The 14,153-nt window shown below is 42.7% G+C and overlaps 1 protein-coding gene across 1 annotated transcript in view; it reads left to right on the forward strand.

Annotated features, from left to right (window-relative positions):
* The window catches only part of CFAP69 (cilia and flagella associated protein 69), a 292,339-nt gene that overhangs the window by 17,330 nt on the left and 260,856 nt on the right, over positions 1-14,153 (forward strand). Inside the window, exons 4-5 of the mRNA XM_053715703.1 lie at positions 1,891-2,000; positions 3,808-3,884. Coding sequence (XP_053571678.1) covers positions 1,891-2,000; positions 3,808-3,884 — 187 coding nt within the window. The remainder of the gene's footprint in view (positions 1-1,890; positions 2,001-3,807; positions 3,885-14,153) is intronic.

Consider the following 14,153-nt stretch of genomic DNA (forward strand, 5'->3'; position numbering starts at 1 on the left):
CTTTTACTTTTACAGACAAACCTAATACAGTGTTTAGTTGCATCTAGAATAGCAAATTTAAAATATTCCCACTGTTCTTGTACTTGTGTAATCTGTGTCATCCCTTTTAGAGATTCATTTAGGTATTTGCCCATGTAAGAAAAAGGATTTGTTCTAAAGTCTAAAACTTTTGTTGTACTATGGTTGCACAGTACCTTTGCCTGAATATTAAACCATACAGACTGATGATCACTAGAGCCTAAATTCCCACCCACAGACACTATAGATACTATATCACTGTTTTTAAGTACTAAATATTTTACAAGTTGTTCAGGAGAGTCCCCCACTACTATAACCGTGCCCTTCATTGTCATCAATTAATAGTTGATCTGATGCTTCATCGTGTAATGGAGGCCTACATACTACCCCAATTCTAAACACCTGTTTCCCTTCAGTTTCTTTCCCAAACACTTTCTACATTGTCATTGGTTTCTACAATTTCAGTTACTGTAATATTTTCTTTCACATAAAGAACAACCCCCCCTTTTTTTCCTACTTTTTTTTAAGCAAAATGTAACCAGGTATTACTGTTTCCTAGTCATGAGAGTCATTGTACCATGTCTTTGTTATAGCTACCAAATCTAAATTATCATGAATCATTATTGCAGTAAGTTCATGTAATTATTTTACTAAACTGCGAGCATTTGTGCACATTTCACAAAGGACATTTCTAGAATTCTCAAATCATTTTGCCTGGTCAATACATCCCCTGCTTACATTTTTCAAAGTCTTCTAAAAGTAGTATTTTTTTCATTAAATAAACTTGAATGTAAACTATGCTTAACTGTTTTGTCGTACTCTTGAGGACAGTTGAGTATGTTAACACTGCCCCCCTTCTCTAGTTTAAATTGCCACGAATAAAGTCTTTAAATTATCACAACTCCTGTCCCTTTAATACCCAGATGCAACACATCCCTCTTATACAAGCTACTATCATGCCAAACATGTCTTTGATGGCTAACAAAACCATATCCTCTCTCCCAGCACCACTTCCCTAACCAAGAGTTAAAATTCTGTTATACGCTGCATTCTTCCTACTTCCTGGTCATACACAGGTAAAACAGCAGAAAAAGACACAGATGCAGCCACATGATCTAAACAATTTCCTAGTTTAAAAAAAACTACTTTTGCACAGCAAAAACATCATTGCTCGCCAGATCATTTGTACCTAGGTTAACAATAACATCTAACTCCCTGTCTTTTCTATATTCTTGAAATGTGATTTAAATGTATATGAGCAGTAGTACCTGGAAGACATCAAACCTCTCTCAAATCTCCTTTATCATCACCTATATGTACATTTCTTTAAAGGGAGTCGCGTATTAACAATGTCTTACAGAAATGTACATTACATTTGCAGCTCTTACCTTGGTTTTCTTGGTTGCAGATTCAGACACCAGAAATTTAGACCTCCTTGATACACTGTCAGAAGAAGCACTGTCAGCTGTGCTTTCCTTATCACAGTTTATTTATTTATTTTATTTATAAAATATTTTACCAAGAAGGATACATTGAGATTTCTCTCGTTTTCAAGTATGTCCTGCCAGCAGTAAGAGCAGTATAGGAGTTTTTCAAAGGCAGATGATTAGGAGTATGCCTTTGTTCTACTGTTCTTACCCTTCCTGAGCCAACAGTTGTCCACCTCCTTTTTCTTAGTCTCTGGGGTAGAGGTGCATCTTTCTTAGGAGGCTGCTTGGAGCAAACAGGCATGTTATGAGCGTGTGTGAGCGTGCACATACACAAATGTGTGCCCGTTGGTGTTCATTGAGAGAAACAATATAAATGAATGAACTACAACATCTTATGTTCTGTGTATGTGTTTCCCCCTTAACTTGAAGTTTTTCAAAAAAGCCTTTGAAGGATTTAGCACAAATATCCAAAATTCTTAATATTTGTGCCGAAAGGATAGAAGAACATAAAGAGTTAATAGAACCAATGTGTGAAATCCTCAAGATTTTTGGGTAAGTGATATACATTAGACTAGTGAGTATTAAATTATATATATATATTACTGTAAGCAGACGACTACAATGCATTTGGAAATATTTATAGAGGAAAATATGTGCCACTCCCTACATATTCAGTGTTCTCCCCAGGATCTTTTTAATGGGCGCACAACCCGGCTAAAATTTAAGACAATATTAAGTTAAAATTAGCTAATCTTAACATTTTTCAATTTATCATTAAATACATTTATAGTAGATTATGCAATTAATGTGTGCTTTGGAAAGCAGAAGTATTACACTGCCTCCACCCAGCTACTTCATAATGCCACCTGATAATATTATTTGTCCTTTCTGTGTGTTTTCCCTTACAGTTTGCAGTATTTCAAAGTAAGATTGCATGGCAACCTAGATTTCAGTAAGAGATGGCGCAGTGTCAGTTCCTGTAATATACAATATGTTCTCTATCCTTTTAATTACACCAACTGCAATCATTATCTCACAGTGACAATGAGTACAGAATCCAGACTGCAGCATTTCTGCCTGTCTTTGTGACAGAGAGAGTGTAAGTGAGCTTGCTGTGAATAGGCCAGCACATTGCTAGGCCTAGTCATGACTGCCAGCTTAAATGCCTTTCAGTCCTGTCTCTCCTGCCTTAATATTGTTCTTGAACTGACTGGCTGTCATGTCCCCTCAGAGGCAGAACCTTCTTGCACTTACCGTGGTGAGATTTTTTTGAATGATTTTTTTTTTCTGCAGTTTTTTTTTAAATTAAATTTAAATTAGGCAGTTACACTAAAGTACCAGCTCAATTGCAGTGTGTTGATTAACTGGAGAATAAAGGTTTTATTATATATTGTAGCAGTTGAAAATTGCATTGCAAATAAGCTTCTGAAAAAAAATACATTTTGTTAAGTTTTTAAAATGTCTCTTCAATACAGTTGTTTCCTTTGCTCTTTGTCTGACACCACATAATTATAAGGAAAAAATGTAGTAATAAAAAAGGTGCATTGCTCACAAGAACATCTTGCATTCAGGAGTGACAGCTTTGCAGATGGGAAAGACTAGGGGTGTTGTTGAAAAAAATTCCTGAGAGACAGTCATCAATCAATGCATTATCGCTTAGCAGCATTGCATTCTCTTCAAACAGCGCTTCTCTCTGGCTGCACTGTGTTAAGGAAAACTTACCCAGTGCAGCCAGAGCACAGCACTGTTTGAGGAGAACAGCCTGATGTGGAGCAGTGCTGCAAAGCGAAAACACAAACAGTTCCTGCATGTGCCCAATATTCTCTAATTTTTATGAGCACTGTGCGCAAAGATTTTCGCCTGTGCAATTTTTGGCCAAGTGACTAAAATATGTGCAAACTTTATTATAGAGTGTAGTCAAACTTGAAAATGTTGTTACAAATTTGTATAGGCTTTAAATCAGGGCTCAACAAACCCAGTAGCCAGGGAGCCACTGGCTCTTAGAATTTTACCCTTGGCTCCTAACTTTTTGCGTTGTTCTCCATATATTTATCTACAAATATCACCGTCTGGCTCCGAAAAGTATGTCTGGCTCCTAAATATCCTTACTGGCTCCTAATTTTAAACAAATTTTTGAAGCACTGCTTTAGATGCAGTTGTATTTCATTTAGCTAATTACTTTACAAGACCTCGGCAATTCAGTGCACAGGCACGAAATGTGACTTTATGACCACTAAGGGCAATCATATAAGTTTCAGAAAACTCCACCAACTATCAAAGAAAGTTTTCCAATTATTTATTTGAACTAAAAAATAGGCCATTACATGAATAATTGCCATTTTTATTTCTGTTTTTGTAGCCTACCATTCCTGAAAGAGAAGGCATCCGATGAAACAAACTATTCTCCTGCTGTTGCAGATTCATTATCACAGTTAGGTAAGTTACACACTTTCTATACACAAATGGACAAAAATGGCACATTTCTTTAGGTTAGTGTTTTGGATGAGATAGTGTTTGAGTTGCACTCGTATTACAAGTTGAAGGTAAAAGGTTATCGTGCTCGCACTAGCCCCGCAAACAGCTTACTTCTAGTGCAGTTATAATATTGCACGCGCTTTAACGTATTCCCTATAGAATTCAATGGAGAAAAAAACACTACTCACGCACTAACCCAAACTCATGTTCTCAAGGGTGCTAACCCGACATGAAGGTTAAAGCCCTTCACCTGAGACCTTATATCTTTGAGCCCTTATAACTTTTGTATGCAATTTTTTTAAAATAATTTTTTATTTTTTTCTAAAATAAATTTTTATTAGGTTTTTAAAGTGACAAGTGACAATTGGAGTCACGCAGGACCCCTACACGTAAAGATACAAACTCATGATTCAGACAAACATGTCCGGTTACAGTTACTACGGTAACATTGATATACAAGTAATTCCTTCCATAATAAAAGAAGGAAGCATTAAATAAACAATTATATAGTGTGAGAACAAGTATATGAACAATACATTACATCGAATCTTGAGGGTCCAGGAGGAGGGGGGAGGGGGCTGAAGGGAGGGAGGAGGGGAGGGGGGGGAAAGGGATAGTCCAGTACCCATCAGTTGATTCCCAGAGGAGGGGTCAGAAGGGCAAGGACAATCAACTAGCTAACTAATTAGGCATTGGGTATAGCATCTTGCGTCGTTACCGACGGGTGCCACAGTGTATCGTATTTGTCTTTCCAGTCAGCCCAGGCCTTTTCAAACAGGTCAGATTTATTAAGTAATTGGTATATATCTTTTTCCATGGTGTATAAATAAGCCATAGTGTTTAGAATCTTGGTCCACTTTGGGGGGAGTACTTTTTTCCAGGACCTAGCAATATTAGTTTTATTAGAGGGCAAGAGATATATGCATATCAGACTATGATGTTTTGGGAGGGTGTGTAAGTCCAGATGTAGGAGAGCTGTGGCCGTAGTTCTAGGTATCCTAATCTAAATATAAGGTTCTAAAGCACAGATTCCATAAGGGTTTAATTTTTGGGCATTCCCACCATGTGTGGAGCATGTCTCCCTGGAGACCATAACCCCGCCAACATAAGGGGGAAGTCCCCGGAAACATTTTGGATAGCCGCGTAGGGACCAGATACCAATGGGATATGACTTTATAATATGTTTCAAACATTGTTATGCAGTGCAATGTTTTCTTAGTCAACGCAATAGATCGTTGCCAAGTATTAACAGGGATGTGAATGTGTAGGAGGGTGTCCCATCTGAGTAGGTGTGGTGTTGGTTCAGGTGGTATGATGCCTTCTAGCAGATTATAATGTGTTGACAATGGTCTGAGTAATCTGTGACCCCTGCGGGCAGGAACGTTTGGAACAAAATCCCCAACTTGTATGGAAACTTGTAATCCAAGTAAGTTCAAAGTGGAGGAACGAAGGGATACTAGTGTGAGATTCTAGCTGATCTAACTCAATAAATCCTTCTTGGTGAGTCGTGGACTAAAAATCCGAAACACGTTGGACACCTAATCGGGCCAATGTGTTTGGGTGAGTTTCCACAAGACCCGTAAGGAGACCAGCGACCGAGGTAATCGGGGAAGGGTGGGGTGCTATCAGGTGGCGGTGACGAATCCTGTCCCAGACAGATAGGCACTCCAAAATTACAGAGTTGGTTATACCGAGATTCCTGTGACTATGAGAGGGGGTCCAGATTAGGTCTCTGAGGAGTCAATTGGAAGGTAAAGAAGCTTGTTCAATCTCTCTCCATCTGTCATGCGACTGAAGCACCCCCCATTGGGATATGTGCGTCAGCATCGCCCCCTCATAGTACTTAATAACAGAGGGGGAGGCTAGTCCTCCAAGATGGATAGGGAACTGAAGGGTTTTATGAGCGATTCTGGGAGTCTTGCCATGCCAAATAAAGTTTGTGAGCTTGCTTTGAAATTGTAACAAAAGATGCATGGGTACCCTAATAGGAAGGCACCTAAAGAGATAAGTGAGTTTTGGGAGGAAGGACATTTTAAGGGAGGCTATCCGACCCATCCAGGAAATGGACTTGTGATCCCATTTATGTTTTAAATTTTGCAGTTCTGCTAAAATTGGGAGATAGTTATCCTTGACCATCTGCACTACACTGTTGGATATCCTTACTCCAAGATGGGTAACCTACTCATTTGTCCATTTAAAGTTAAATTTAACCTTCAATTTAAGGATGTAATCATGAGGATATCCCCACCAATATATCTCAGTTTTAGAGATATTAAGTTTGTAAAAGGAGAGGTCCCCAAAAGCTTTCAGGATCTCCAAGAGTCTAGGGACAGTACGGGCCGGATCCGCAGAAAATATGGTAATGTCATTGGCAAACAATGCAATTTTATGCTTCGTTCCCGATAGAGTAATTCCCTCCATTCTCTCATCTGAGCGTATCTGCTCCGCTAGGGGTTCAACAGCCAAAGCGAACTGCAATGGGGACAGAGGACATCCCTGCCTAGTACTGTTTGAGATCGGAAATGGAATGGTTTGAAAACCCAGCCCCCTGACCCTGGCTGTCGGCGTGGAGTAAAGCGCTTGAATGGCATGACAGATCGCAGAAGGGAATTTAAAAGCCTTGAGGGTTTCCCAAAGTTAGGCCCATCTGACACGGTCAAAGGCCTTCTCGGCATCTAAAGAGATGACCGAGAATGACTTATTCATTCTCGTTGACTCACCGACTACATTAATAAGACGTCTAGTATTGTCTGGTCCCTCTCGGTTATAAATGAAACCAACCTGATCAGGATTGATTAAACTAGGTAAAAGTTTGCAAATGTGGTTGGCAAGAAGCTTGGGATAGATCTAGACATCCGTATTAATCAAGGAAATCGGCCTGTAATTGGAACACAGGGAGGAGTCTTTGTTGGGTTTGGGAATTGTGACTATAGTAGCTTCCAAGAACTCTTTCCTGAATCTCCCCTCCTTTCTGGCAAGGCTAAAGAATCTGAGAAGCAAGGGAGACAGTTCCTGGACATAGGCCTTATAGAATTGGGCTGAGAATCCATCTGGCCCAGGGGCCTTAAAAGTTTTTAGGCGTTTAATCGTTTGTTTCAATTCCAGTAAAGTAAAGGGGGCAGTAAGTGAGTCCTGCTGTTCTGAGTGTTTGTGAGTGTCGGGAGGTTCAGTGAGGTAAGAAATTGTCTAATAGCATGTGTCGAGGCAGGATGGGTAGTTTCCTCTGTCTCAATGTTATATAGTTTTGTGTAATAGTCAGCAAAGCAGTCTCCTATCTGTGAGGGCAGTCTGAGCGTTTTGTTGTTATGTTGTATTTGATGGATACGGGATATGCTATTTCGGTGGCGCAGTTTTTTGGCTAACATAGTGTCAGCCTTTGTTGCCTTTGTGATAAAATATTTGTTTAAGTTTTGTAAGGTTATGTTGGGTTTGGCGCAATTCTAGTTGGCTGATGTGCACCTGAATGGTGGAAATTTGTGCGGATGTTTCGTCTTTAATGATGACGGTTACTGGTCTGTAAAGTTCGAAGTTGGTTATGTGCCTGGGCAAGAGTGAGTCCAGCTAGCTTTTTGAGACGGGCCTGCTTGCAAATAATATAGCCTCTAACTACCGCTTTAATAGCTCCCAAAAGAATATTGTCTGTAATCTGAGCATTCATTTTGGTGAATGAGTTTGTTTATGTTGCGTCGCAGTTACTCCCTAAAAGGGATATCTGATAAGATATGACTTGGTAAACACAATGTGATTTTAGCCTGAGGGGCATCTGTAGTCCGTATGTCAGCCATAACCAGGAACAAAGGGAAAAATTAGAGCAGGAAACAGTCTAGAGTCTCTGCTAGGCACAAAATGTGGTCTAGTCTGGAATAAGTTTTGTGTGAGTGAGAGTAGTGAGTATAATCCCTATCATTTGTATGCAACAATCTCCAAATGTCAAAGTAACCGTACTGTGACATAATGTTCCTAAACTGTATAGAAAGAAGGCCAGACTGAGAGTTTTTCCTACCTGGGGCCATTGTTTTGCGGTCCATTTTAGCATCCCAAGTCATGTTAAAGTCTCGCGCCAAAAGAACTCTACCCTGTCTGTACCGGTCTACTAATTGCAGGATTTTCCTAAGATATGCAGACTGATGGGAATTGGGCAAGTATATGAAAACTAGGGTGTGCAGGGCATGGTCAAGTTTTCAAGCCAGGATAGTATATCTGGCTTGTGGGTCTCTAATCACCTGGATTTGTTCAAAAGCTACCCTATTATGTATCAGTATGGCCGTTCCTCTAGCCTTTTTGGTAATGGGAGAGTCCTCTATGGTCATGTAGGTACGCGAATGGAATCTGTGAGGGACGTTTGACTGCCAATGGGTCTCTTGGAGAAACACCAAGTCTGGTTTATGGAACTTGAGAGTACGAGCTAATAGGCTTCGCTTGAAAGTGGAGTTGAAGCCCTTAGTGTTGTGGGTAAGAATTCTAAGTCGGATCATTCTTGCATCATGATCTAGATTTTCAAGTCGGAAGGGGGGGTTCGAGTTGGGGCCATATTCAAGCAAGTGAGGTGGGGAGTCTGAAATTGGGATAACAGGGAAGTAAAGATAGGGGAATGAGAAGGGAATAAGTCTAGCTCTGAGATATGAGTAATGTAGCAAGAGGTTGAGGTGGAAATAGTCCACCTGAGTGGAACCCTGGCATGGGCTACCTTTTATGGGGGGAGCCAAGAATAAAACGGATTGCTTGGGGGTCGGACACCCTGGCCCCACTCCATAAATAGGGGGGTCAAGTCATGAAAAATAAATTGTGTAATCAGTCAACCAGTGAGATATTTCTTATTAACAGTAACTCCTTTTCAGAAATAGTATCAAAAATAACAGTAAATATAATTAACAGTTTCCCTCCACCAAGATAAACACAAAACATAGCTTATAAAACACCAGTCCTGCTCCTTAACTTTTCAAACATAACATCAAACAAAGTAAAGATATACAGGTGAAACTCGAAAAATTATAATATTTCACTAATGCAACTTAAAAGGTGAAACTAATATATGAGATAGACTCATTACATGCAAAGCAAGATAGTTTAAGCCATGATTTGTCATAATTGTGATGATTATGGCTTACAGCTCATGAAAACCCCAAATCAACAATTTCAGAAAATTAGAATATTACATGCAATCAATAAAACAAGGATTGTACATACCTGTAGAACAATATCGGACCTCTGAAAAGTATAAGCATGCATACTGTATGTACTCAGTACTTTGTTTGGGCACCTTTTGCAGCAATTACTGCCTCAAAGCGGCGTGGCATGGAAGCTACCAGCCTGTGGCACTGCTGAGGTGTTATGGAAGACCAGGATGCTTCAATAGCGGCCTTCAGCTCTTCTGCATTGTTCAGTCTCATGTCTCTCATCTTTCTCTTGGCAATGCCCGATAGATTCTCTATGGGGTTCAGGTCAGGCGAGTTTGCTGGCCAATCAAGCACAGTAATCCCACGGTCATTGAACCAGGTTTTGGTGCTTTTGGCAGTGTGGGCAGGTGCCAAGTTCTGCTGGAAAATGAAGTCAGCATCCCCATAGAGCTTGTCTGCAGAAGGAAGCATGAAGTGCTCCAAAATCTCCTGGTAGACGACTGCGTTGACCCTGGACTTAATGAAGCACAGTGGACCAACACCAGCAGATGACATGGATCCCCAAATCAACACAGACTGTGGAAACTTCACACTGGACTTCAAGCATCTTGCAGTGTGTGCCTCTCCATTCTTCCTCCATACTCTGGGTCCTTGGTTTCCAAATGAGATGCAAAATTTGCTCTCATCAGAAAAGAGGACTTTGGACCACTGAGCAGCAGACCAGGTCTGTTTTTCTTTAGCCCAGGTAAGACGCTTCTGATGTTGTTTGTTGTTCAGGAGTGGCTTGACAAGAGGAATACGACATTTGAAGCCCATGTCCAGGATCCGTCTGTGTGTTGGCTCTTGTGAAAGTCTCTAACACTTTTGATTGGCCTTTTCCTGACAATTCCCTCCAGGCTGCAGTCATCCCTGCTGCTTGTGCACCTTTTTCTTCCACACTTTTCCCTTCCACATAACTTTCTATTAATGTGCTTTGATACAGCACTTTGGGAACATCCAACTTCTTTTGCAATTACCTTTTGAGGCTTTCCCTCCTTATAGAGGGTGTCAATGATAGTTTTCTGCACGACTGTCAGGTCAGCTGTCTTTCCCATGATTGTGATTCCTACTGAACCAGACTGAGAGACCATTTAAAGGCTCAGGAACCCTTTGCAGGTGTTATGGCTTAATTAGCTGATTAGAGTGGGACACTTTGAGCCTAGAATATTGCACCTTTTCACAATATTCTAATTTTCTGAGATTGTGGATTTGGGGTTTTCATGAGCTGTAAGCCATAATCATCACAATTATGACAAATCACGGCTTAAACTATCTTGTTTTCCATGTAATGAGTCTATCTCATATATTAGTTTCACCTTTTAAGTTGCATTAGTGAAATAAATGAACTTTTGCATAATATTCTAATTTTTCGAGTTTCACCTGTAATCATGTCAACTTAACTGGTATAGCGGAACATTATCCTGACGGCAAGCATTCCAAGTGCCCCTGACTCAGAATCGTCTGCCAAACTTGGAGAAAGCTTAAAACTCGATGAAGGGAAACAAGGGAAATCCTCGAAAGCAACCTAGATTCTGGGGGATAATGCATGGGGTCGAAGAGGGTCCTGCATTTGTTGGGTTTTCATTCTCTTTGGCCTTTGACAGTCCAGGGGCATTGACCCGTAGCTTCGACTGTGTAGGAAGAGGGTCTCGTATATATACGTCGAGAGTCCCCATTGTGTGAGAAGAGCAGTCCCTTGGGATAAGGTGTTCACTGTATGTGTCTGGTTATCCCGTGTGATTATCAGTTTGGTTGGATAGCCCCATCTGCATTTGATGCCTGCCCTTCTAAGAACCAGTGTGACCGGCTGAAAGTGCCTTCTATGTTGCAGGGTATGCGCTGATAGATCAGGTAGAAACTGAATATCTTTGAATCTTTCCGACATCTGCGGTTTTCGGAAGGCAGCCTGAATAAGTTTATCTTTATAGAGGAAGCTGTGAAAACAGACAACAACATCCCTCAGCTTCTCCTGCAAAACTGATCTCGGGCGCAGAATTCAAGTTGGGTTAGTTGCTCAGATAAGGCTTCTGAGTATGCTAGAAGGTTTGTCTGGTCTGTGGCAATATAATCTTGTTTCCTCCCAAGAGAGTCCACCCTGTTGCCTATTTCCGAGATATCCTTATGGAGTTCGGCATAGCTTCTTTGGATTTAATTTGCTATGGAGCAAGTTTGGCGTGCTAAAATTTTTTTAAGGGTTGCTTCCGTAATAAAGTACTGTGACTGGGCAGATAGTAGAGTGTCAGGCTGAGAGCCATCTCCGACTGATTCCGAGTCACTTAGACCATCATTTGATTCCTCCTCCGGCCCTTTAGGTGGCTGAGTAAAGTGGTCAAGCACTGTCTTCTTGACAGTCCCTGAGGTTTTCGGGTGTCGTCTGGAAGTATGAGGCATTGCTGGGTACAAAGAATAAGTAGTAGAAACAAACCTGCTCACAAGAAAGATACTTCTAAAGGTAAATTATAATTACCCCTCTGGTTGACAAGATAATAATAGAATCATAAATCAGTGCACATTAATGCACGGAGCAGGGCCGGGCGGCCTCTCCTGGCCACTACCCCCTCATCAAGGCAGTCTTATTTCAGACCTACACTCTCTCAAACGTAGTTTCTGTCAGGGAGTACCTCAACCAGGGGGCACAAGCCAGGAAGACACCACAGTCAAATCCACAGAAAAAAGAAAATAGCAACCAGTATAATAATGTAGCAAATATTACCCTTATATTACTATGGGGTCATAAGAATTTATTGGGATAGGGTGGTACAAAACGAAACGTTAGCTAAGGCCACATATATGACCCGTCCCTCTACTAAGGGAACAGTGAGGATACAACCGAGAGCATGCAATTTTAAGACTGTCAATCTACATACTTTGTGTTTAAGCCCGCAAAGGGGTTAAACACACAGTAGAAATACCACTTGGGACTCGCAAAGCACTGTTGGTCCTGAGCGGAAGACGTTGCTGATCCAATCAGTAGCGCTAGTTCCACTAAATGCAGAAAAGGTTGTTAGCAATGTATTCAGCTAATTCCATTCAAATTGCACCTTGTTTTCTCTATTCTTATCAATTCTAGCCTAAGTTCCTATTCTATTATAGAAAATTAGTCCTAAAGCCCATTCACATGGGCCATTTTTTGCAGTACAGCGGTCCCACCGCTTGCTCTCTCTCCCCCCCTCTCTTTTGCTCTCTCTCCCCCCTCTCTTTTGCTCTCTCTCCCCCCTCTCTTTTGCTCTCTTTCCCCCTCTCTTTTGCTCTCTTTCCCCCCTCTCTTTTGCTCTCTTTCCCCCCTCTCTTTTGCTCTCTTTTCCCCCTCTCTTTTGCGCTCTCTCCCCCCTCTCTTTTGCACTCTCTCTCCCCCCTCTCTTTTGCTCTCTCTCCCCCTCTCTTTTGCTCTCTCTCCCCCTCTCTTTTGCTCTCTCTCCCCCTCTCTTTTGCTCTCTCTCCCCCTCTCTTTTGCTCTCATTCTCCCCCTCTCTTTTGCTCTCTTTTCCCCCCTCTCTTTTGCTCTCTTTTCCCCCTCTCTTTTGCGCTCTCTCCCCCCCTCTCTTTTGCACTCTCGCTCCACCCTTCTTTTGCTCTCTCTCCCCCTCTTTTGCTCTCTCTCCCCCCTCTCTTTTGCTCTCATTCTCCCCCTCTCTTTTGCTCTCTCTTCTCTCTTTTGCTCTCTCTCTCCCCCTCTCTTTTGCTCTCTCTCCCCCCTCTCTTTTGCTCTCATTCTCCCCCTCTCTTTTGCTCTCTCTTCTCTCTTTTGCTCTCTCTCTCCCCCCTCTCTTTTGCGCTCTCTCTCCCCTCTCTCTTTTGCGCTCTCTCTTCCCCTCTTTTGCCCTCTCTCTCCACCCCCTCTCTTTTGCGCTCTCTCCCCCCCCTCTCTTTTGCACTCTCTCCCCCCTCTCTTTTGCGCCCTCTCTCCCCCCTCTCTTTTGCACTCTCTCCCCCCTCTCTTTTGCACTCTCCCCCCCCCTCTCTTTTGCACTCTCCCCCCCTCTCTTTTGCACTCTCTCCCCCCTCTCTTTTGCGCTCTCTCTCTCCCCCCTCTCTTTTGCGCCCTCTCTCCCCCCTCTCTTTTGCGCCCTCTCTCCCCCCTCTCTTTTGCACTCTCTCCCCCCTCTCTTTTGCACTCTCTCCCCCTCTCTTTTGCTCTCTCTCTTCCCCCTCTCATTTGTTCTCTCTCTCCCCCCCTCTCTTTTGCTCTCTCCACCTCTCTTTTGCTCTCTCTCCCCCCTCTCTTTTGCTCTCTCTCCCCCCTCTTTTTTGCTTCCTCTCTCTCTCCCCCTCTCTTTTGCTCTCTCTCCCCCTACTTTTTTGCTCTCTCTCCCCCTCTTTTGCTCTCTCTCTCCCCCTCTCTTTTGCTCTTTCTCTCTCTCCCCCTCTTTTGCTCTCTCTCTCTCTCCCCCCTCTCCCTCCCCCTCTCTTTTGCTCTCTCTCCCCCCTTTCGTTTGCACTCTGTCCCCCTCTCTTTTGCTCTCTCTCTCTCCCCTCTCTTTTGCGCTCTCTCTCCCCCTCTTTTGCTCTCTCATACTCCCCCCTCTCTTTTGCTCTCTCTTTCTCCCCCTCTCTTTTCTTTCTCCTCCTCTCTTTTTCTTTCTCCCCCTCTCTTTTGCTCTCTCTCTCCCCCTCTCTTTTGCACTCTCTCCCCCTCTCTTTTGTGCTCTCTCTTCCCCTCTTTTGCCCTCTCTCTCCGCCCCCTCTCTTTTGCGCTCTCTCCCCCCTCTCTTTTGCGCTCTCTCCCCCCTCTCTTTTGCGCTCTCTCCCCCCTCTCTTTTGCACTCTCTCCCCCCTCTCTTTTGCGCTCTCTCTCTCCCCCCTCTCTTTTGCGCTCTCTCTCTCCCCCCTCTCTTTTGCGCCCTCTCTCCCCCCTCTCTTTTGCACTCTCTCCCCCTCTCTTTTGCACTCTCTCCCCCTCTCATTTGTTCTCTCTCTCCCCCTCTCTTTTGCTCTCTCTCTCCACCTCTCTTTTGCTCTCTCTCCCCCCTCTCTTTTGCTCTCTCTCCCCCCTCTCTTTTGCTTCCTCTCTCTCTCTCTCTCTCTCTCTCTCTCCCCCTTCTTTTTTGCTCTCTCTCCCCCTCTTTTGCTCTCT

This window comes from Bombina bombina, chromosome 5 (genome assembly GCF_027579735.1).
Source record: "Bombina bombina isolate aBomBom1 chromosome 5, aBomBom1.pri, whole genome shotgun sequence".
In the NCBI taxonomy this organism is placed as follows: Eukaryota; Metazoa; Chordata; class Amphibia; order Anura; family Bombinatoridae; genus Bombina; species Bombina bombina.